Source organism: Oncorhynchus tshawytscha, linkage group LG02 (genome assembly GCF_018296145.1).
Source record: "Oncorhynchus tshawytscha isolate Ot180627B linkage group LG02, Otsh_v2.0, whole genome shotgun sequence".
Taxonomy (NCBI): domain Eukaryota; kingdom Metazoa; phylum Chordata; class Actinopteri; order Salmoniformes; family Salmonidae; genus Oncorhynchus; species Oncorhynchus tshawytscha.
The window spans coordinates 9,868,479-9,894,024 of NC_056430.1; the positions used below are offsets into that span (position 1 = coordinate 9,868,479).

Consider the following 25,546-nt stretch of genomic DNA (forward strand, 5'->3'; position numbering starts at 1 on the left):
TCTTGTGTCTGAGCCGTTGAATTGAGATTCTACTTTGTCTCTGTACTGACGCTTAGCTTGTTTGATAGCCTTGCGGAGGGAATAGCTGCACTGTTTGTATTCGGTCATGTTACCAGTCACCTTGCCCTGATTAAAAGCAGTGGTTCGCGCTTTCAGTTTCACGCGAATGCTGCCATCAATCCACGGTTTCTGGTTAGGGAATGTTTTAATCGTTGCTATGGGAACGACATCTTCAACGCACGTTCTAATGAACTCGCACACCGAATCAGCGTATTCGTCAATATTGTTATCTGACGCAATACGAAACATATCCCAGTCCACGTGATGGAAGCAGTCTTGGAGTGTGGAGTCAGCTTGGTCGGACCAGCGTTGGACAGACCACAGCGTGGGAGCCTCTTGTTTTAGTTTCTGTCTGTAGGCAGGGATCAACAAAATGGAGTCGTGGTCAGCTTTTCCGAAAGGAGGGCGGGGCAAGGCCTTATATGCGTCACGTTTGTGTGTGTTTGTGTGCGCGTGTATGTGTGCGTGTTTGTGTGTGTATGTATGTGTGTTTGTGTGTTTGTGTGCATGTGTGTGTGTTTGTGCGTGTTTGTATGTGTGTGTGCGTGAGTATGTGTGCTTGTGTATGTGCGTGTGTGTGTGTATGTGTGTGAGAGCTCTTAGAACCGTTTGCAAGAGATATTCAGCCACAGGAGGCTGGTGGCACCTTAAAGGGGAGGACGGGCCTGTGGTAATGACTGGAGAGGAATCAGTGGAATGGTTTCCGTGTGTGATTTATTCACTCCGTTCCAGCCATTATTATGGCCCATCCTCCTCTCAGCAGCCCCCACTGATCAAACACCAACTTATTTTAGCATTTAGCTTTCATCAGGGCACTAACAAATGGTTAACAAAGTTGTCTGGTACAAGTTGAAATGGTCTTCTCTTCTATAGGATCGGGAGAATCCCCTGGACAATGTTCTGCTGTACTCTCTGAGGAGGGCGGGTAGTGTGGAGATGTTGGACCACAGTGGAGATGAGGAGGACAGTCGAGGAGGATATAAGGCATCACGTGAGTCTCTCCTTCCATCCATTGCTCCAAGGATGCTGTTGCTGTTGCTGTGGCTGCTCATGTGCTTCCTCCCAGTGGTCTATTTATCTTCACATTTCTCTAAAATTGACAACAATGTTGGTCTATCTTTTTTTCTTCTTGTACTTCTTGTTTCTGGTGCCTTCCCTCCTTCGCTCCCTCCTTCGCTCCCTCTTTCACTCCCTCCTTCGCTCCCTCCTTCGCTCCCACCTTCACTCCCTCTCTCCTTCCCTCCCTCCTTTATTTCTCTCCCTCTTTGCCTCCCGGTGCAGTCCCTCGTTCTGCTTCCAACGTGGAGAACTCAGAGAGGAAGCGTGTTCGGAGCAGACTGAAGAAGTTCATCCTCAAGAGACCTCCACTACAGATCCTACAAGAGAAAGGACTCATCAAGGGTGAGATCACTGACTGTTTCTGTCTCTCTCTCTCTCTCTATCTCTCTCTCTCTCTGTCTCTCTCTCTGTCTCTCTCTCTCTCTCTGTCTCTCTCTCTCTCTCTCTCTCTCTGTCTCTCTCTCTGTCTCTCTCTCTCTCTCTCTCTCTCTCTGTCTCTCTCTCTGTCTCTCTGTCTCTCTCTCTGTCTCTGTCTCTCTCTCTCTCTCTCTCTCTCTCTCTCTCTCTCTCTCTCTCTCTCTCTCTCTCTCTCTCTCTCTCTCTCTCTCTCTCTGTCTCTCTCTCTCTCTCTCTCTCTCTCTCTCTGTCTCTGTCTCTCTCTCTCTCTCTCTCTGTCTCTCTCTCTGTCTCTCTCTCTGTCTCTCTCTCTGTCTCTCTCTCTCTGTCTCTCTCTCTCTCTGTCTCTCTCTCTGTCTCTCTCTCTCTGTCTCTCTCTCTCTGTCTCTCTCTCTGTCTCTCTCTCTCTGTCTCTCTGTCTCTCTCTCTCTCTCTCTCTCTGTCTCTCTCTCTGTCTCTCTCTGTCTCTGTCTCTGTCTCTGTCTCTGTCTCTGTCTCTGTCTCTCTCTGTCTCTGTCTCTCTGTCTCTCTCTCTCTGTCTCTCTCTCTCTCTCTCTCTCTCTGTCTCTCTCTCTCTCTCTCTCTCTGTCTCTCTCTCTGTCTCTCTCTCTCTGTCTCTCTCTCTGTCTCTCTCATGAGAAACATGTGTTTACATCGACAAAGTAATTGAAATAGATAATAAACAAAAGTGAAAGAACAAAAAACATTACACTAACAGAAGTTCCAAATGAATAAAGACATTACAAATGTCATATTATTTCTATGTACAGTGTTGTAACGATGTGCAAATAGTTGAAGTACAAAAGGGAAAATAAATCAACATAAATATGGGTTGTATTTAGAATGGTGTTTGTTCTTCACTGGTTGACATTTTCTTGTGGCAACAGGTCACACATTTGTTTTCAGTGCATCTCAGTTTCCACCTCATTTTGTGGGCAGTGAGCACATAGCCTGTCTTCTCTTGAGAGCCAAGTCTGCCTACGGCGGCCTTTTTCAATAGCGAAATGCTATCCTCACTGAGTCTGTACATAGTCAAAGCTTTCCTTAAGTTTGGGTCAGTCACAGTGGTCAGGTATTCTGCCGCTGTGTACTCTCTGTGTAGGGCCAAAAGCATTCTAGTTTGCTCTGTTTTATTGTAAATTCTTACCAATGTGTCAAGTAATTATCTTTTTGTTTTCTCATGATTTGGTTGGGTCTAATTGTGCTGCTGTCCTGGGGCTCTGTGGGGTCTTTTTGTGTCTGTGAACAGAGCCTCAGGACCAGCTTGCTTAGGGGACTTTTCTCCAGGTTCATCTCTCTGTAGGTGATGGCTTTGTTATGGATAATTTGGGATTTGGATAATTAGCGGGTATCGGCCTAATTCTGCTCTGCATGTATTATTTGGTGTTTTACGTTGTACACTGAGGATAGTTTTGAAGAATTCTGGATGCAGTCTCTCAATTTGGGTTTTGTCCCATTTTGTGAATTCTTGGTTGGTGAGGAGACCCCAGACCTCACAATCATTAAGGGCAATGGGTTCTATAACTGATTCAAGTATTTTTAGCCAGATCCTAATTGATATGACAAATTGTATGTTATTTTTGATGCCATAGAAGGCCCTTCTTGCCTTGTCTCTCAGATCGTTCACAGCTTTGTGGAAGTTACCTGTGGCGCTGATGTTTAGGCCAAGGTATGTATGTATCGTGTGGTCCTGGCAACTGGACCTTTTTTGGAACACCATTTTTTTTGTGTTACGGAGATTTGCTGTCAGGGCCCAAGTCTGACAGAATCGTTGCAGAAGATCTAGGTGCTGCTGTAGGTCCTCCTTGGTTGGTGACAGAAGCACCAGATCATCAGCAACAGTAGATATTTGACTTCAGATTCTAGTAGGGTGAGGCCGGGTGCTGCAGACTGTTCTAGTGCCCTCGCCAGTTTGTTGATATATATTTTGAAGAGGGTGGGGCTTAAGCTGCATCCCTGTCTCATCCCACGGCCCTGTGGAAAGAAATGTGTGTGTTTTATGCCAATTTTAACCCCACGCTTGTTGTTTGTGTACATGGATTTTATCATGTCTCATGCTTTTCCCTCAACACCACTTTCCATCAGTTGAGCTGCCACAATCCTCTGAGAGTCGTGGCAGCTCAACTCCATGGAACTGGGCATCAATTCAGTTCATCGACATTCCTCTGGTGTTTGTTTTCATCGAATAATCAGGAAGTCGTGTGGTATCTATGAATGTGTCCGTGTCTCTCATGACCTCAGATCACAGTTCTGTGAGTGTTGACTGTAAAATCTCTTTAGACCAAATCATATTTAGTCTTCTAAAACATGCTGCTGTTGTTGTCATTTACAGACCAGGTGTTTGGCTGTCATCTAGAGATGCTGTGTGAGAGAGAGAAGAACAACGTGCCTCGTTTCGTCAGGCTCTGCACTGAGGCTGTGGAGAGGAGAGGTACAGCCATACATATAAAACAATGAGTACAGTACAGCCTCTGGTACTACTCCCCTGTGGGTACAGCCTCTGGTACTACTCCCCTGTGGGTACAGCCTTTGGTACTACTCCCCTGTGGGTACAGTTTGGCTGCAGGTAAACAAATATTTAGTGGAAAAGAGGATAATCTTAACTGCACATTTATATCACATTGAACTGGTTTATAATTTATATGGATTATATGGGTTTTAAGACAGTGTTTTAAATATCTGTGGTTGTTGCCAGGGTTACATGGAGTTCCGGTGTGTTATTGCCAGGGTTACATGTAGTACCGGTGTGTTGTTGCCGGGGTTACATGTCCTACCTGTGTGTTGTTATTCAGGTCTGGAGACAGACGGTATCTACAGAGTGAGTGGGAACCTGGCGGTCATCCAGAAACTACGCTTCCTAGTCAACCATGGTGAGGGAGGGAGTACGGGAGGAAGAGAGGGAGGAGGGAGGGAGGAATGAAGAGAGGGAGGTGGGAGGAAGAGAGGGAGGGAGGGATGTATAAAGAGAGGCAGGAGGGATGAAGAGAGGGAGGAGGGCTGAATGGATAAAGAGAGAGAGGGAGACGGGAGGTAGGAAGTTATGAAGAGAGGGAGGAGGGAGGAAGGGATGAAGAGAGGGAGGAGGGAAGGAGGTATAAAGAGAGGGAGGAGGGAGGGAGGTATGAAGAGAGGGAGGAGGGAGGGAGGGAGGTATTAAAGAGGGGGTGGTATAAAGAGAGGGAGGAGGGAAGGAGGTATGAAGAGAGGGAGGAGGGAGGTATAAAGAGAGGGAGGTATAAAGAGAGGGAGGGAGGGAGGTATAAAGAGAGGGAGGAGGGAGGTATAAAGAGAGGGAGGAGGGAGGTATGAAGAGAGGGAGGAGGGAGGGAGGTATGAAGAGAGGGAGGGAGGGAGGTATAAAGAGAGGGAGGTATAAAGAGAGGGAGGTATAAAGAGAGGGAGGAGGGAAGGAGGTATGAAGAGAGGGAGGAGGGAGGTATAAAGAGAGGGAGGAGGGAGGTATAAAGAGAGGGAGGAGGGAGGTATAAAGAGAGGGAGGTATAAAGAGAGGGAGGTATAAAGAGAGGGGGAGGTATAAAGAGAGGGAGGGAGGTATAAAGAGAGGGAGGAGGGAGGGAGGTATAAAGAGAGGGAGGAGGGAAGGATGTATGAAGAGAGGGGGAGGGAGGTATAAAGAGAGGGAGGAGGGAAGGAGGTATGAAGAGAGGGAGGAGGGAGGTATAAAGAGAGGGAGGAGGGAGGTATGAAGAGAGGGAGGGGGAGGTATAAAGAGAGGGAGGAGGGAGGTATAAAGAGAGGGAGGTATAAAGAGAGGGAGGGAGGTATAAAGAGAGGGAGGGAGGTATAAAGAGAGGGAGGAGGGAGGGAGGTATAAAGAGAGGGAGGAGGGAAGGATGTATGAAGAGAGGGGGAGGGAGGTATAAAGAGAGGGAGGAGGGAGGAGGTATAAAGAGAGGGAGGAGGGAGGGAGGTATGAAGAGAGGGAGGAGGGAGGGAGGTATAAAGAGAGGGAGGAGGGAGGGAGGTATGAAGAGAGGGAGGAGGGAGGGAGGTATAAAGAGAGGGAGGAGGGAGGGAGGTATGAAGACAGGGAGGAGGGAGGGAGGTATGGAGAGAGGGAGGAGGGAGGGAGGTATGAAAAGAGGGAGGAGGGAGGGAGGGTGGTATAAAGAGAGGAAGGAGGGAGGTATAAAGAGAGGGAGGTATGAAGAGAGGGAGGAGGGAGGGAGGTATGAAGAGAGGGAGGAGGGAGGGAGGTATGAAGAGAGGGAGGAGGGAGGGAGGTATGAAGAGAGGGAGGAGGGAGGTATACAGAGAGGGAGGAGAGAGGGAGGTATGAAGAGAGGGAGGAGGGAGGTATAAAAAAGGGAGAGGGGAGGGAGGTATGAAGAGAGGGAGGGAGGTATGAAGAGAGGGAGGGAGGTATAAAGGGAGGGAGGTATAAAGAGAGGGAGGAGGGAGGTACGAAGAGAGGGAGGAGGGAGGGAGGTATAAAGAGAGGGAGGAGGGAGGTATGAAGAGAGGGAGATTGGTATTAAAGAGAGGGAGGAGGGAGGGAGGTATGAAGAGGGAGGAGGGTAGGAGGTATGAAGAGAGGGAGGAGGGAAAGAGGTATGAAGAGAGGGAGGAGGGGGAGGTATAAAGAGAGGGAGGAGGGAGGTACGTATGAAGAGAGGGAGGAGGGAGGGAGGTATGAAGAGAGGGAGGACGGAGGTATAAAGAGAGGGAGGAGGGAGGGAGGTATGAATAGAGGGAGGCGGGAGTGAGGTATAAAGAGAGGGAGGAGGGAGGGAGGGAGGTATGAAGAGAGGGAGGAGTGAGGGAGGTATGAAGAGAGGGAGGAGGAAGGAGGGAGGAGGGAGGGAGGTATGAATAGAGGGAGGAGGGAGGGAGGTATAAAGAGAGGGAGGAGGGAGGTATAAAGAGAGGGAGGAGGGAGGGAGGTATGAAGAGAGGGAGGAGGGAGGGAGGTATAAAGAGAGGGAGGAGGGAGGGAGGTATGAAGAGAGGGAGGAGGGAGGGAGGTATGAAGAGAGGGAGGTATAAAGAGAGGGTGGTATAAAGAGAGGGAGGAGGGAGGGAGGTATGAAGAGAGGGAGGAGGAAGGTATTAAGAGAGGGTGGTATAAAGAGAGGGAGGAGGGAGGGAGGTATGAAGAGAGGGAGGTATAAAGAGAGGGAGGAGGGAGGTATGAAGAGAGGGAGATTAGTATTAAAGAGAGGGAGGAGGGAGGGATGTATGAAGAGAGGGAGGAGGGAGGGAGGTATGAAGAGAGGGAGGAGGGAGGTATAAAGAGAGGGTGGTATAAAGAGAGGGAGGAGGGAGGGAGGTATGAAGAGAGGGAGGAGGGAGGTATAAAGAGAGGGTGGTATAAAGAGAGGGAGGAGGGAGGGAGGTATGAAGAGAGGGAGGTATAAAGAGAGGGAGGAGGGAGGTATGAAGAGAGGGAGGAGGGAGGGATGTATAAAGAGAGGGAGGGGGAGGGAGGGATGTATAAAGAGAGGGAGGGGGAGGGAGGTATAAAGAGAGGAAGGAGGGAGGTATGAAGAGAGGGAGATTAGTATTAAAGAGAGGGAGGAGGGAGGGAGGTATGAAGAGAGGGAGGAGGGTAGGTGGTATGAAGAGAGGGAGGAGGGAGAGAGGTATAAAGAGAGGGAGGAGGGAGGTATAAAGAGAGGGAGGAGGGAGGGAGGTATAAGGGAGGAGGGAGGAGCGAGGGAGGAGGGAGGGAGGTATAAAGAGAGGGAGGAGGGAGGGAGTTATAAAGAGAGGGAGGGGGAGGGAGGAAGGTATAAAGAGAGGGAGGAGGGAGGGAGGTATGAAGAGAGGGAGGGGGAGGGAGGGAGGTATGAAGAGAGGGAGGAGGGAGGGAGGTATAAAGAGAGGGAGGAAGGGAGGAAGAGAGGGAGGAGCTATGTTCTGAAAAGCATCCTACACTACACATTTAATTTTTTTTAAGCCCAGAGTGCTTTATAATGGACATAATTTAGGATTCCACTCTGAAGGAGAGTAACCTGATTCCGACCTGCTTGACCTTGTAGGCTAAATGTCTGTTGGTTGTTTTTTTTTGCAGAGCGAGCGGTGACTACAGACGGACGTTATATGTTCCCTGCGGAGTTGGTACAAGGTAGACAGACAGATGGAGACTGTCGAGCCAAGATGGCTCCCAGTTTTCATCCAAATGCCTATCTGCATACCTGTGTGCACTGTACTCACTCCATACATGCAAAAGCACACGTTTGTTGGTCTCGATACTTTCCATGTGTCTATTGTGTTGTCTATGCATCAAATATTTATGTTTGAGTAAACTATATATTCAAGTCCTATGTGTCCTTTTACACGGTCCATTGGTGTCACCCAGTGGTTTAAACAGAGTACTGTAGCTTGTGTTTTGTGGAACACCTTAGCCCAGCTCACCTGACCAATGTTTTGTGATACTAATTTGGACAGTAGATAGAATCTTAAATCAAGCTCTTGAAGAACCACCGTTATTGAGTGTACAGATGTAACTGTGACACTTTGAGAAACATTGTTCAGGAGGGTCGTAATTGTGTTTGCCTTTCTCTCTGCCCTCTGACTATCGCTTCACTTTCACAGACACTTTCTTTCTGCTACAGCTACCAGCCTGCCAGCCTGCCGGCCGACCTGTCAATCAAAGTATTGAGGGAGTTTTAACAGTAAAATTCACACATGTCCCTCCCTCCTTCCCTTTCTTTCTTTCTTTCTTTCTTTCTTTCTTTCTTTCTTTCTTTCTTTCTTTCTTTCTTTCTTTCTTTCTTTCCCTTTCCCTTCCTTCCTTCCTTCCTCCCTCCCTCCCTCCCTCCCTCCCTCCCTCCCTCCCTCCCTCCCTCCACCAATAGAGAAGTTGAACCTGGAACAGAGTGAGTGGGAGGACATCCATGTCATCACAGGAGCCCTGAAGCTGTTCTTCAGAGAGCTTCCTGAACCCCTGGTTCCTTACGGCTTCTTCACAGACATCTTAGAGACCGTCAGTGAGTATAGACCCTTTCTATTACCTGCCTACCTACCTAACAAGTTAACTACCGAACTAGCTAACTAACTAACTGCCTACCTACCTACCTACCTACCTACCTACCAAACAAACTAACAAGTTAACTACCAAACTAGCTAACTAACTGCCTACCTACCTACCTACCTACCTACCTACCTACCTACCAAACAAACAAACTAACAAATTAACTACCAAACTAGCTAACTAACTGCATACCTACCTACCTACCTACCAAACAAACTAACAAATTAACTACCAAACTAGCTAACTAACTGCATACCTACCTACCTACCTACCTACCTACCTACCTACCTATCTACCAAACAAACTAACAAATTAACTACCGAACTAGCTAACTAACTGCCTATCTACCAAACAAACTAACAAATGAACTACCAAACTAGCTAACTAACTGCCTACCTACCTACCTACCTACCTACCTACCTACCTACCTACCTACCTACCTACCTACCAAACAAACTAACAAATTAACTACCAAATTAGCTAACTAACTGCCTACCTACCTACCTACCTACCTACCTACCTACCTACCTACCTACCTACCTACCTAACAAACTACCAAATTAACTACCGAACTAGCTGCCTACCTACCTACCTACCTACCTACCAAACAAACGAACAAATTAACTACCAAACTAGCTAACTACCTACCTACCTAACAAACTAACAAATTAACTGCCTACCTACCTAACAAACTAACTGCCTACCTACCTACCTACCTACCTACCTACCTACCTACCAAACTAACTAACAAATTAACTACCGAACTAGCTAACTAACTGCCTGCCTACCTACCTACCAAACTAACTAACAAATTAACTACCGAACTAGCTAACTGCCTACCTACCTACCAAACAAACTAACAAATTAACTACCGAACTAACTGCCTGCCTGCCTACCTACCTACCGAACTAACAAATTAACTACCAAACTAGCTAACTAACTAACTGCCTACATAACTACCTACCTACCTACCAAACAAACTGACAAATTAACTACCGAACTAGCTAACTAACTGCCTACATACCTACCTACCTACCTACCTACCTACCTACCTACCTACCTACCAAACAAACTAACAAATTAACTACCGAACTAGCTAACTAACTGCCTGCCTACCTACCTACCTACCAAACAAACTAACAAATTAACTACCGAACTAGCTAACTAACTGCCTGCCTACCTACCTACCTACCCACCTACCTAACAAACTAACAAATTAACAAATTAACTACTGAACTAGCTAACGAACTGCCCACCTACCTACCTACCTACCTACCTACCTACCTACCTACCTACCTACCAAACAAACAAACAAACAAACAATCTACCTATCTACCTGTCTAGAGTTAGAAGATTCTGATCTGGAGTGTAATGAGAGTATCCTACTGTGTGTGTGTGTGTGTGTGTGTGTGTTCCAGAGATGTCAGACTACCTGGATAAAGTGGACCGTCTGAAGTCTCTGGTACTGAGCATGCCTCCTCCCAACCAAGACACCATGAGGTTCATGTTCAGCCATCTCAAACGGTACGAGACACCACACCTCCAAGGGTTAAACCCCTGTTTCAATACCCAGTGTTCCCTCAAACACCCTCTGTCTCAATACCCAGTGTACCCTCAAACACCCTCTGTCTCAATACCCAGTGTACCCTCAAACACCCTCTGTCTCAATACCCAGTGTACCCTCAAACACCCTCTGTCTCAATACCCAGTGTACCCTCAAAAACCCTCTGTCTCAATACCCAGTGTACCCTCAAACACCCTCTGTCATAATACCCAGTGTACCCTCAAACACCCTCTGTCTCAATACCCAGTGTACCCTCAAAAACCCTCATTACCTGGTGTACCCTCAAACACCCTCTGTCTCAATACCCAGTGTACCCTCAAAAACCCTCTGTCACAATGCCCAGTGTACCCTCAAAAGCCCTCATTACCCAGTGTACCCTCAAACACCCTCTGTCTCAATACCCAGTGTACCCTCAAAAACCCTCTGTCACAATGCCCAGTGTACCCTCAAAAGCCCTCTGTCACAATACCCAGTGTACCCTAAAACACCCTCTGTCTCAATACCCAGTATACCCTCAACAACCCTCTGTCTCAATACCCAGTATACCCTCAACAACCCTCTGTCTCAATACCCAGTATACCCTCAACAACCCTCTGTCTCAATACCCAGTATACCCTCAACAACCCTCTGTCACAATACCCAGTATACCCTCAACAACCCTCTGTCTCAATACCCAGTGTACCCTCAACAACCCTCTGTCTCAATACCCAGTGTACCCTCAAACACCCTCTGTCTCAATACCCAGTGTACCCTCAAACACCCTCTGTCTCAATACCCAGTGTACCCTCAACAACCCTCTGTCACAATACCCAGTATACCCTCAACAACCCTCTGTCTCAATACCCAGTGTACCCTCAAACACCCTCTGTCTCAATACCCAGTGTACCCTCAAACACCCTCTGTCACAATACCCAGTGTACCCTAAAACACCCTCTGTCTCAATACCCAGTATACCCTCAACAACCCTCTGTCTCAATACCCAGTATACCCTCAACAACCCTCTGTCACAATACCCAGTATACCCTCAACAACCCTCTGTCTCAATACCCAGTATACCCTCAACAACCCTCTGTCTCAATACCCAGTGTACCCTCAAACACCCTCTGTCTCAATACCCAGTGTACCCTCAACAACCCTCTGGCTCAATACCCAGTGTACCCTCAAACACCCTCTGTCTCAATACCCAGTGTACCCTCAACAACCCTTTGTCTCAATACCCAGTATACCCTCAACAACCCTCTGTCACAATACCCAGTATACCCTCAACAACCCTCTGTCACAATACCCAGTATACCCTCAACAACCCTCTGTCTCAATACCCAGTGTACCCTCAAACACCCTCTGTCTCAATACCCAGTGTACCCTCAAACACCCTCTGTCTCAATACCCAGTATACCCTCAACAACCCTCTGTCACAATACCCAGTATACCCTCAACAACCCTCTGTCTCAATACCCAGTGTACCCTCAAACACCCTCTGTCTCAATACCCAGTGTACCCTCAAACACCCTCTGTCTCAATACCCAGTATACCCTCAACAACCCTCTGTCACAATACCCAGTATACCCTCAACAACCCTCTGTCTCAATACCCAGTGTACCCTCAACAACCCTCTGTCTCAATACCCAGTGTACCCTCAAACACCCTCTGTCTCAATACCCAGTGTACCCTCAACAACCCTCTGTCACAATACCCAGTATACCCTCAACAACCCTCTGTCACAATACCCAGTATACCCTCAACAACCCTCTGTCTCAATACCCAGTATACCCTCAACAACCCTCTGTCTCAATACCCAGTGTACCCTCAACAACCCTCTGTCTCAATACCCAGTGTACCCTCAACAACCCTCTGTCTCAATACCCAGTGTACCCTCAACACCCTCTGTCTCAATACCCAGTGTACCCTCAACAACCCTCATTACCCAGTGTACCCTCAACAACCCTCTGTCTCAATACCCAGTGTACCCTCAACAACCCTCATTACCCAGTGTACCCTCAACAACCCTCATTACCCAGTGTACCCTCAACAACCCTCTGTCTCAATACCCAGTGTACCCTCAAAAACCTGTCTCAATACCCAGTGTACCCTCAAAACCCTCTGTCTCAATACCCAGTGTACCCTCAAAAACCTCATTACCCTGTCAAACACCCTCTGTCTCAATACCCAGTGTACCCTCAAAACCCTCTGTCACAATGCCCAGTGTGTCAAAAGCCCTCATTACCCAGTGTACCCTCAACAACCCTCTGTCTCAATACCCAGTATACCCTCAACAACTCTCTGTCTCAATACCCAGTATACCCTCAAAAACCCTCTGTCTCAATACCCAGTGTACCCTCAAACACCCTCTGTCTCAATACCCAGTGTACCCTCAACAACCCTCTGTCTCAATACCCAGTGTACCCTCAAACACCCTCTGTCTCAATACCCAGTATACCCTCAACAACCCTCTGTCACAATACCCAGTATACCCTCAACAACCCTCTGTCACAATACCCAGTATACCCTCAACAACCCTCTGTCTCAATACCCAGTATACCCTCAACAACCCTCTGTCACAATACCCAGTATACCCTCAACAACCCTCTGTCTCAATACCCAGTGTACCCTCAACAACCCTCTGTCTCAATACCCAGTGTACCCTCAAACACCCTCTGTCTCAATACCCAGTGTACCCTCAAACACCCTCTGTCTCAATACCCAGTATACCCTCAACAACCCTCTGTCACAATACCCAGTATACCCTCAACAACCCTCTGTCTCAATACCCAGTGTACCCTCAACAACCCTCTGTCTCAATACCCAGTGTACCCTCAACAGCCCTCTGTCACAATGCCCAGTGTACCCTCAACAACCCTCTGTCACAATACCCTGTATACCCTCAACAACCCTCTGTCTCAATACCCAGTATACCCTCAACAACCCTCTGTCTCATTACCCAGTGTACCCTCAAAAACCCTCTATCACAATGCCCAGTGTACCCTCAAAAACCCTCATTACCCAGTGTACCCTCAAACACCCTCTGTCTCAATACCCAGTGTACCCTCAAACACCCTCTGTCTCAATACCCAGTGTACCCTCAAACACCCTCTGTCTCAATACCCAGTATACCCTCAACAACCCTCTGTCACAATACCCAGTATACCCTCAACAACCCTCTGTCTCAATACCCAGTATACCCTCAACAACCCTCTGTCTCAATACCCAGTATACCCTCAACAACCCTCTGTCTCAATACCCAGTGTACCCTCAAAACCCTCTATCACAATGCCCAGTGTACCCTCACCCTCAAAACCCTCATTACCCAGTGTACCCTCAAACACCCTCTGTCTCAATACCCAGTGTACCCTCAACAACCCTCTGTCTCAATACCCAGTGTACCCTCAACAACCCTCTGTCACAATACCCAGTGTACCCTCAACAACCCTCTGTCTCAATACCCAGTGTACCCTCAACAACCCTCATTACCCAGTGTACCCTCAAACACCCTCTGTCTCAATACCCAGTGTACCCTCAAACACCCTCTGTCTCAATACCCAGTATACCCTCAACAACCCTCTGTCACAATACCCAGTATACCCTCAACAACCCTCTGTCTCAATACCCAGTGTACCCTCAACAACCCTCTGTCACAATGCCCAGTGTACCCTCAACAACCCTCTGTCACAATACCCTGTATGCCCTCAACAACCCTCTGTCTCAATACCCAGTGTACCCTCAAAAACCCTCTATCACAATGCCCAGTGTACCCTCAAAACCCTCATTACCCAGTGTACCCTCAACAACCCTCTGTCACCCAATCAACAACCCTCTGTCCCAGTGTACCCTCAACAACCCTCTGTCTCAATACCCAGTATACCCTCAACAACCCTCTGTCTCAATACCCAGTGTACCCTCAACAACCCTCATTACCCAGTGTACCCTCAACAACCCTCTGTCACAATGCCCAGTGTACCCTCAACAACCCTCTGTCACAATACCCAGTATACCCTCAACAACCCTCTGTCTCAATACCCAGTGTACCCTCAAAACCCTCTATCACAATGCCCAGTGTACCCTCAACAACCCTCATTACCCAGTGTACCCTCAACAACCCTCTGTCTCAATACCCAGTGTACCCTCAAACACCCTCTGTCTCAATACCCAGTGTGCCCTCAACAACCCTCTGTCTCAATACCCAGTGTACCCTCAAACACCCTCTGTCTCAATACCCAGTGTACCCTCAAAACCCTCATTACCCAGTGTACCCTCAAACACCCTCTGTCTCAATACCCAGTGTACCCTCAAACACCCTCTGTCTCAATACCCAGTGTACCCTCAAACACCCTCTGTCTCAATACCCAGTGTACCCTCAAACACCCTCTGTCTCAATACCCAGTATACCCTCAAAAACCCTCTGTCTCAATACCCAGTATACCCTCAAAAGCCCTCATTACCCAGTGTACCCTCAACAACCCTCTGTCTCAATACCCAGTGTACCCTCAACAACCCTCTGTCTCAATACCCAGTGTACCCTCAACAACCCTCTGTCTCAATACCCAGTGTACCCTCAAAAGCCCTCAATACCCAGTGTACCCTCAACAACCCTCTGTCTCAATACCCAGTATACCCTCAACAACCCTCTGTCTCAATGCCCAGTGTACCCTCAAAAACCCTCTATCACAATGCCCAGTGTACCCTCAAAAACCCTCATTACCCAGTGTACCCTCAAACACCCTCTGTCTCAATACCCAGTATACCCTCAACAACCCTCTGTCACAATACCCAGTATACCCTCAACAACCCTCTGTCTCAATACCCAGTATACCCTCAACAACCCTCTGTCACAATACCCAGTATACCCTCAACAACCCTCTGTCACAATACCCAGTATACCCTCAACAACCCTCTGTCTCAATACCCAGTATACCCTCAACAACCCTCTGTCACAATACCCAGTATACCCTCAACAACCCTCTGTCTCAATACCCAGTGTACCCTCAAACACCCTCTGTCTCAATACCCAGTGTACCCTCAAACACCCTCTGTCTCAATACCCAGTATACCCTCAGAACCCTCTGTCACAATACCCAGTATACCCTCAACAACCCTCTGTCACAATACCCAGTATACCCTCAACAACCCTCTGTCTCAATACCCAGTATACCCTCAACAACCCTCTGTCTCAATACCCTCTGTCCCAGTGTACCCTCAACAACCCTCTGTCACAATGCCCAGTGTACCCTCAACAACCCTCTGTCTCAATACCCAGTATACCCTCAACAACCCTCTGTCTCAATACCCAGTGTACCCTCAAAACCCTCTGTCACAATACCCAGTATACCCTCAACAACCCTCTGTCACAATACCCAGTATACCCTCAACAACCCTCTGTCTCAATACCCAGTATACCCTCAACAACCCTCTGTCTCAATACCCAGTGTACCCTCAACAACCCTCTGTCACAATGCCCAGTGTACCCTCAACAACCCTCTGTCTCAATACCCAGTATACCCTCAACAACCCTCTGTCTCAATACCCAGTGTACCCTCAAAACCCTCTATCACAATGCCCAGTGTACCCTCAAAAACCCTCATTACCCAGTGTACCCTCAAACACCCTCTGTCTCAATACCCAGTGTACCCTCAAACACCCTCTGTCTCAATACCCAGTATACCCTCAACAACCCTCTGTCACAATACCCAGTATACCCTCAACAACCCTCTGTCTCAATACCCAGTATACCCTCAACAACCCTCTGTCTCAATACCCAGTGTACCCTCAACAACCCTCTGTCACAATGCCCTGTGTACCCTCACCAACCCTCTGTCACAATACCCAGTATACCCTCAACAACCCTCTGTCTCAATACCCAGTATACCCTCAACAACCCTCTGTCTCAATACCCAGTGTACCCTCAAAAACCCTCTGTCTCAATACCCAGTGTACCCTCAAACACCCTCTGTCTCAATACCCAGTGCACCCTCAAACACCCTCTGTCTCAATACCCAGTGTACCCTCAACAACCCTCTGTCACAATGCCCAGTGTACCCTCAACAACCCTCTGTCACAATACCCAGTATACCCTCAACAACCCTCTGTCTCAATACCCAGTGTACCCTCAAAAACCCTCATTACCCAGTGTACCCTCAAACACCCTCTGTCTCAATACCCAGTGTACCCTCAAAAACCCTCTGTCACAATGCCCAGTGTACCCTCAAAAACCCTCATTACCCAGTGTACCCTCAAACACCCTCTGTCTCAATACCCAGTGTACCCTCAAACACCCTCTGTCTCAATACCCAGTGTACCCTCAAACACCCTCTGTCTCAATACCCAGTATACCCTCAACAACCCTCTGTCTCAATACCCAGTATACCCTCAACAACCCTCTGTCACAATACCCAGTATACCCTCAACAACCCTCTGTCTCAAAGCCAGTATACCCTCAACAACCCTCTGTCACAATACCCAGTATACCCTCAACAACCCTCTGTCTCAATACCCAGTGTACCCTCAAACACCCTCTGTCTCAATACCCAGTGTACCCTCAAACACCCTCTGTCTCAATACCCAGTGTACCCTCAAAAACCCTCATTACCCAGTGTACCCTCAAAACCCTCATTACCCAGTGTACCCTCAACAACCCTCTGTCTCAATACCCAGTGTACCCTCAAACACCCTCTGTCTCAATACCCAGTGTACCCTCAACAACCCTCTGTCTCAATACCCAGTGTACCCTCAAACACCCTCTGTCTCAATACCCAGTGTACCCTCAAAACCCTCATTACCCAGTGTACCCTCAACAACCCTCTGTCACAATACCCAGTGTATCCTCAACAACCCTCTGTCTCAATACCCAGTGTACCCTCAACAACCCTCATTACCCAGTGTACCCTCAACAACCCTCTGTCTCAATACCCAGTGTACCCTCAAACACCCTCTGTCTCAATACCCAGTGTACCCTCAACAACCCTCAATACCCAGTGTACCCTCAAACACCCTCTGTCTCAATACCCAGTGTACCCTCAAAAACCCTCTGTCACAATGCCCAGTGTACCCTCAAAAGCCCTCATTACCCAGTGTACCCTCAACAACCCTCTGTCTCAATACCCAGTATACCCTCAACAACCCTCTGTCTCAATACCCAGTATACCCTCAAAAACCCTCTGTCTCAATACCCAGTATACCCTCAAAAGCCCTCATTACCCAGTGTACCCTCAACAACCCTCTGTCTCAATACCCAGTGTACCCTCAACAACCCTCTGTCTCAATACCCAGTGTACCCTCAACAACCCTCTGTCTCAATACCCAGTGTACCCTCAAAAGCCCTCATTACCCAGTGTACCCTCAACAACCCTCTGTCTCAATACCCAGTGTACCCTCAACAACCCTCTGTCTCAATACCCAGTGTACCCTCAACAACCCTCTGTCTCAATACCCAGTATACCCTCAACAACCCTCTGTCTCAATGCCCAGTGTACCCTCAACAACCCTCTGTCACAATACCCAGTATACCCTCAAAAACCCTCTGTCTCAATACCCAGTATACCCTCAAAAACCCTCTGTCTCAATACCCAGTATACCCTCAACAACCCTCTGTCTCAATACCCAGTATACCCTCGACAACCCTCTGTCTCAATACCCAGTATACCCTCGACAACCCTCTGTCTCAATACCCAGTGTACCCTCAAAAACCCTCTATCACAATTGCCAGTGTACCCTCAAAAACCCTCATTACCCAGTGTACCCTCAAACACCCTCTGTCTCAATACCCAGTGTACCCTCAAACACCCTCTGTCTCAATACCCAGTGTACCCTCAAACACCCTCTGTCTCAATACCCAGTATACCCTCAACAACCCTCTGTCTCAATACCCAGTATACCCTCAACAACCCTCTGTCACAATACCCAGTATACCCTCAACAACCCTCTGTCACAATACCCAGTATACCCTCAACAACCCTCTGTCACAATACCCAGTATACCCTCAACAACCCTCTGTCTCAATACCCAGTGTACCCTCAACAACCCTCTGTCTCAATACCCAGTGTACCCTCAAACACCCTCTGTCTCAATACCCAGTGTACCCTCAAACACCCTCTGTCTCAATACCCAGTATACCCTCAACAACCCTCTGTCACAATACCCAGTATACCCTCAACAACCCTCTGTCTCAATACCCAGTGTACCCTCAACAACCCTCTGTCTCAATACCCAGTGTACCCTCAAACACCCTCTGTCTCAATACCCAGTGTACCCTCAACAACCCTCTGTCACAATACCCAGTATACCCTCAACAACCCTCTGTCACAATACCCAGTATACCCTCAACAACCCTCTGTCTCAATACCCAGTATACCCTCAACAACCCTCTGTCTCAATACCCAGTGTACCCTCAACAACCCTCTGTCACAATACCCAGTGTACCCTCAACAACCCTCTGTCTCAATACCCAGTGTACCCTCAACAACCCTCATTACCCAGTGTACCCTCAACAACCCTCATTACCCAGTGTACCCTCAACAACCCTCTGTCTCAATACCCAGTGTACCCTCAAACACCCTCTGTCTCAATACCCAGTGTACCCTCAACAACCCTCTGTCTCAATACCCAGTGTACCCTCAAAACCCTCATTACCCAGTGTACCCTCAAACACCCTCTGTCTCAATACCCAGTGTACCCTCAAAACCCTCTGTCACAATGCCCAGTGTACCCTCAAAAGCCCTCATTACCCAGTGTACCCTCAACAACCCTCTGTCTCAATACCCAGTATACCCTCAACAACTCTCTGTCTCAATACCCAGTATACCCTCAAAACCCTCTGTCTCAATACCCAGTGTACCCTCAAACACCCTCTGTCTCAATACCCAGTGTACCTTCAACAACCCTCTGTCTCAATACCCAGTGTACCCTCAAACACCCTCTGTCTCAATACCCAGTATACCCTCAACAACCCTCTGTCACAATACCCAGTATACCCTCAACAACCCTCTGTCACAATACCCAGTATACCCTCAACAACCCTCTGTCTCAATACCCAGTATACCCTCAACAACCCTCTGTCACAATACCCAGTATACCCTCAACAACCCTCTGTCTCAATACCCAGTGTACCCTCAACAACCCTCTGTCTCAATACCCAGTGTACCCTCAAACACCCTCTGTCTCAATACCCAGTGTACCCTCAAACACCCTCTGTCTCAATACCCAGTATACCCTCAACAACCCTCTGTCACAATACCCAGTATACCCTCAACAACCCTCTGTCTCAATACCCAGTGTACCCTCAACAACCCTCTGTCTCAATACCCAGTGTACCCTCAACAGCCCTCTGTCACAATGCCCAGTGTACCCTCAACAACCCTCTGTCACAATACCCTGTATACCCTCAACAACCCTCTGTCTCAATACCCAGTATACCCTCAACAACCCTCTGTCTCATTACCCAGTGTACCCTCAAAAACCCTCTATCACAATGCCCAGTGTACCCTCAAAAACCCTCATTACCCAGTGTACCCTCAAACACCCTCTGTCTCAATACCCAGTGTACCCTCAAACACCCTCTGTCTCAATACCCAGTGTACCCTCAAACACCCTCTGTCTCAATACCCAGTATACCCTCAACAACCCTCTGTCACAATACCCAGTATACCCTCAACAACCCTCTGTCTCAATACCCAGTATACCCTCAACAACCCTCTGTCTCAATACCCAGTATACCCTCAACAACCCTCTGTCTCAATACCCAGTGTACCCTCAAAACCCTCTATCACAATGCCCAGTGTACCCTCAAAAACCCTCATTACCCAGTGTACCCTCAAACACCCTCTGTCTCAATACCCAGTGTACCCTCAACAACCCTCTGTCTCAATACCCAGTGTACCCTCAACAACCCTCTGTCACAATACCCAGTGTACCCTCAACAACCCTCTGTCTCAATACCCAGTGTACCCTCAACAACCCTCATTACCCAGTGTACCCTCAAACACCCTCTGTCTCAATACCCAGTGTACCCTCAAACACCCTCTGTCTCAATACCCAGTATACCCTCAACAACCCTCTGTCACAATACCCAGTATACCCTCAACAACCCTCTGTCTCAATACCCAGTGTACCCTCAACAACCCTCTGTCACAATGCCCAGTGTACCCTCAACAACCCTCTGTCACAATACCCAGTATGCCCTCAACAACCCTCTGTCTCAATACCCAGTGTACCCTCAAAAACCCTCTATCACAATGCCCAGTGTACCCTCAAAACCCTCATTACCCAGTGTACCCTCAACAACCCTCTGTCACAATACCCAGTGTACCCTCAACAACCCTCTGTCTCAATACCCAGTATACCCTCAACAACCCTCTGTCTCAATACCCAGTGTACCCTCAACAACCCTCATTACCCAGTGTACCCTCAACAACCCTCTGTCACAATGCCCAGTGTACCCTCAACAACCCTCTGTCACAATACCCAGTATACCCTCAACAACCCTCTGTCTCAATACCCAGTGTACCCTCAAAAACCCTCTATCACAATGCCCAGTGTACCCTCAACAACCCTCATTACCCAGTGTACCCTCAACAACCCTCTGTCTCAATACCCAGTGTACCCTCAAACACCCTCTGTCTCAATACCCAGTGTACCCTCAACAACCCTCTGTCTCAATACCCAGTGTACCCTCAAACACCCTCTGTCTCAATACCCAGTGTACCCTCAAAACCCTCATTACCCAGTGTACCCTCAAACACCCTCTGTCTCAATACCCAGTGTACCCTCAAACACCCTCTGTCTCAATACCCAGTGTACCCTCAAACACCCTCTGTCTCAATACCCAGTGTACCCTCAAACACCCTCTGTCTCAATACCCAGTATACCCTCAAAAACCCTCTGTCTCAATACCCAGTATACCCTCAAAAGCCCTCATTACCCAGTGTACCCTCAACAACCCTCTGTCTCAATACCCAGTGTACCCTCAACAACCCTCTGTCTCAATACCCAGTGTACCCTCAACAACCCTCTGTCTCAATACCCAGTGTACCCTCAAAAGCCCTCAATACCCAGTGTACCCTCAACAACCCTCTGTCTCAATACCCAGTATACCCTCAACAACCCTCTGTCTCAATGCCCAGTGTACCCTCAAAAACCTCTATCACAATGCCCAGTGTACCCTCAAAACCCTCATTACCCAGTGTACCCTCAAACACCCTCTGTCTCAATACCCAGTGTACCTCAAACACCCTCTGTCTCAATACCCAGTATACCCTCAACAACCCTCTGTCTCAATACCCAGTATACCCTCAACAACCCTCTGTCACAATACCCAGTATACCCTCAACAACCCTCTGTCTCAATACCCAGTATACCCTCAACAACCCTCTGTCACAATACCCAGTATACCCTCAACAACCCTCTGTCACAATACCCAGTATACCCTCAACAACCCTCTGTCTCAATACCCAGTGTACCCTCAAACACCCTCTGTCTCAATACCCAGTGTACCCTCAAACACCCTCTGTCTCAATACCCAGTATACCCTCAGAACCCTCTGTCACAATACCCAGTATACCCTCAACAACCCTCTGTCACAATACCCAGTATACCCTCAACAACCCTCTGTCACAATACCCAGTATACCCTCAACAACCCTCTGTCTCAATACCCAGTATACCCTCAACAACCCTCTGTCTCAATACCCAGTGTACCCTCAACAACCCTCTGTCACAATGCCCAGTGTACCCTCAACAACCCTCTGTCTCAATACCCAGTATACCCTCAACAACCCTCTGTCTCAATACCCAGTGTACCCTCAAACCCTCTGTCACAATACCCAGTATACCCTCAACAACCCTCTGTCACAATACCCAGTATACCCTCAACAACCCTCTGTCTCAATACCCAGTATACCCTCAACAACCCTCTGTCTCAATACCCAGTGTACCCTCAACAACCCTCTGTCACAATGCCCAGTGTACCCTCAACAACCCTCTGTCTCAATACCCAGTATACCCTCAACAACCCTCTGTCTCAATACCCAGTGTACCCTCAAAACCCTCTATCACAATGCCCAGTGTACCCTCAAAACCCTCATTACCCAGTGTACCCTCAAACACCCTCTGTCTCAATACCCAGTGTACCCTCAAACACCCTCTGTCTCAATACCCAGTATACCCTCAACAACCCTCTGTCACAATACCCAGTATACCCTCAACAACCCTCTGTCTCAATACCCAGTATACCCTCAACAACCCTCTGTCTCAATACCCAGTGTACCCTCAACAACCCTCTGTCACAATGCCCTGTGTACCCTCACCAACCCTCTGTCACAATACCCAGTATGCCCTCAACAACCCTCTGTCTCAATACCCAGTATACCCTCAACAACCCTCTGTCTCAATACCCAGTGTACCCTCAAAACCCTCTGTCTCAATACCCAGTGTACCCTCAAACACCCTCTGTCTCAATACCCAGTGCACCCTCAAACACCCTCTGTCTCAATACCCAGTGTACCCTCAACAACCCTCTGTCACAATGCCCAGTGTACCCTCAACAACCCTCTGTCACAATACCCAGTATACCCTCAACAACCCTCTGTCTCAATACCCAGTGTACCCTCAAAACCCTCATTACCCAGTGTACCCTCAAACACCCTCTGTCTCAATACCCAGTGTACCCTCAAAACCCTCTGTCACAATGCCCAGTGTACCCTCAAAACCCTCATTACCCAGTGTACCCTCAAACACCCTCTGTCTCAATACCCAGTGTACCCTCAAACACCCTCTGTCTCAATACCCAGTGTACCCTCAAACACCCTCTGTCTCAATACCCAGTATACCCTCAACAACCCTCTGTCTCAATACCCAGTATACCCTCAACAACCCTCTGTCACAATACCCAGTATACCCTCAACAACCCTCTGTCTCAAAGCCAGTATACCCTCAACAACCCTCTGTCACAATACCCAGTATACCCTCAACAACCCTCTGTCTCAATACCCAGTGTACCCTCAAACACCCTCTGTCTCAATACCCAGTGTACCCTCAAACACCCTCTGTCTCAATACCCAGTGTACCCTCAAAAACCCTCATTACCCAGTGTACCCTCAAAACCCTCATTACCCAGTGTACCCTCAACAACCCTCTGTCCAATACCAACCCTCAAACACCCTCTGTCTCAATACCCAGTGTACCCTCAACAACCCTCTGTCTCAATACCCAGTATACCCTCAACAACCCTCTGTCTCAATACCCAGTGTACCCTCAACAACCCTCATTACCCAGTGTACCCTCAACAACCCTCTGTCACAATGCCCAGTGTACCCTCAACAACCCTCTGTCACAATACCCAGTATACCCTCAACAACCCTCTGTCTCAATACCCAGTGTACCCTCAAAAACCCTCTATCACAATGCCCAGTGTACCCTCAACAACCCTCATTACCCAGTGTACCCTCAACAACCCTCTGTCTCAATACCCAGTGTACCCTCAAACACCCTCTGTCTCAATACCCAGTGTGCCCTCAACAACCCTCTGTCTCAATACCCAGTGTACCCTCAAACACCCTCTGTCTCAATACCCAGTGTACCCTCAAAAACCCTCATTACCCAGTGTACCCTCAAACACCCTCTGTCTCAATACCCAGTGTACCCTCAAAAACCCTCTGTCTCAATACCCAGTGTACCCTCAAACACCCTCTGTCTCAATACCCAGTGTACCCTCAAACACCCTCTGTCTCAATACCCAGTATACCCTCAAAAACCCTCTGTCTCAATACCCAGTATACCCTCAAAAGCCCTCATTACCCAGTGTACCCTCAACAACCCTCTGTCTCAATACCCAGTGTACCCTCAACAACCCTCTGTCTCAATACCCAGTGTACCCTCAACAACCCTCTGTCTCAATACCCAGTGTACCCTCAAAAGCCCTCAATACCCAGTGTACCCTCAACAACCCTCTGTCTCAATACCCAGTATACCCTCAACAACCCTCTGTCTCAATGCCCAGTGTACCCTCAAAACCCTCTATCACAATGCCCAGTGTACCCTCAAAACCCTCATTACCCAGTGTACCCTCAAACACCCTCTGTCTCAATACCCAGTGTACCCTCAAACACCCTCTGTCTCAATACCCAGTATACCCTCAACAACCCTCTGTCTCAATACCCAGTATACCCTCAACAACCCTCTGTCACAATACCCAGTATACCCTCAACAACCCTCTGTCTCAATACCCAGTATACCCTCAACAACCCTCTGTCACAATACCCAGTATACCCTCAACAACCCTCTGTCACAATACCCAGTATACCCTCAACAACCCTCTGTCTCAATACCCAGTGTACCCTCAAACACCCTCTGTCTCAATACCCAGTGTACCCTCAAACACCCTCTGTCTCAATACCCAGTATACCCTCAGAACCCTCTGTCACAATACCCAGTATACCCTCAACAACCCTCTGTCACAATACCCAGTATACCCTCAACAACCCTCTGTCACAATACCCAGTATACCCTCAACAACCCTCTGTCTCAATACCCAGTATACCCTCAACAACCCTCTGTCTCAATACCCAGTGTACCCTCAACAACCCTCTGTCACAATGCCCAGTGTACCCTCAACAACCCTCTGTCTCAATACCCAGTATACCCTCAACAACCCTCTGTCTCAATACCCAGTGTACCCTCAAAAACCCTCTGTCACAATACCCAGTATACCCTCAACAACCCTCTGTCACAATACCCAGTATACCCTCAACAACCCTCTGTCTCAATACCCAGTATACCCTCAACAACCCTCTGTCTCAATACCCAGTGTACCCTCAACAACCCTCTGTCACAATGCCCAGTGTACCCTCAACAACCCTCTGTCTCAATACCCAGTATACCCTCAACAACCCTCTGTCTCAATACCCAGTGTACCCTCAAAACCCTCTATCACAATGCCCAGTGTACCCTCAAAACCCTCATTACCCAGTGTACCCTCAAACACCCTCTGTCTCAATACCCAGTGTACCCTCAAACACCCTCTGTCTCAATACCCAGTATACCCTCAACAACCCTCTGTCACAATACCCAGTATACCCTCAACAACCCTCTGTCTCAATACCCAGTATACCCTCAACAACCCTCTGTCTCAATACCCAGTGTACCCTCAACAACCCTCTGTCACAATGCCCTGTGTACCCTCACCAACCCTCTGTCACAATACCCAGTATACCCTCAACAACCCTCTGTCTCAATACCCAGTATACCCTCAACAACCCTCTGTCTCAATACCCAGTGTACCCTCAAAACCCTCTGTCTCAATACCCAGTGTACCCTCAAACACCCTCTGTCTCAATACCCAGTGCACCCTCAAACACCCTCTGTCTCAATACCCAGTGTACCCTCAACAACCCTCTGTCACAATGCCCAGTGTACCCTCAACAACCCTCTGTCACAATACCCAGTATACCCTCAACAACCCTCTGTCTCAATACCCAGTGTACCCTCAAA

At 48.3% G+C, this 25,546-nt stretch overlaps 1 protein-coding gene across 5 annotated transcripts in view; it reads left to right on the top strand.

Annotated features, from left to right (window-relative positions):
- The window catches only part of arhgap9 (Rho GTPase activating protein 9), a 91,470-nt gene that overhangs the window by 48,444 nt on the left and 17,480 nt on the right, over positions 1–25,546 (top strand). For 3 of the 5 annotated variants that reach the window (XM_042330058.1, XM_042330057.1, XM_042330060.1), the window contains 7 exons: positions 934–1,051; positions 1,342–1,461; positions 3,848–3,946; positions 4,308–4,385; positions 7,550–7,603; positions 8,337–8,468; positions 9,931–10,036. In XM_042330058.1, the coding sequence (XP_042185992.1) occupies positions 934–1,051; positions 1,342–1,461; positions 3,848–3,946; positions 4,308–4,385; positions 7,550–7,603; positions 8,337–8,468; positions 9,931–10,036 (707 nt within the window). The remainder of the gene's footprint in view (positions 1–933; positions 1,052–1,341; positions 1,462–3,847; positions 3,947–4,307; positions 4,386–7,549; positions 7,604–8,336; positions 8,469–9,930; positions 10,037–25,546) is intronic. The other 2 variants (XM_042330063.1, XM_042330067.1) reach the window with 2 other exon arrangements.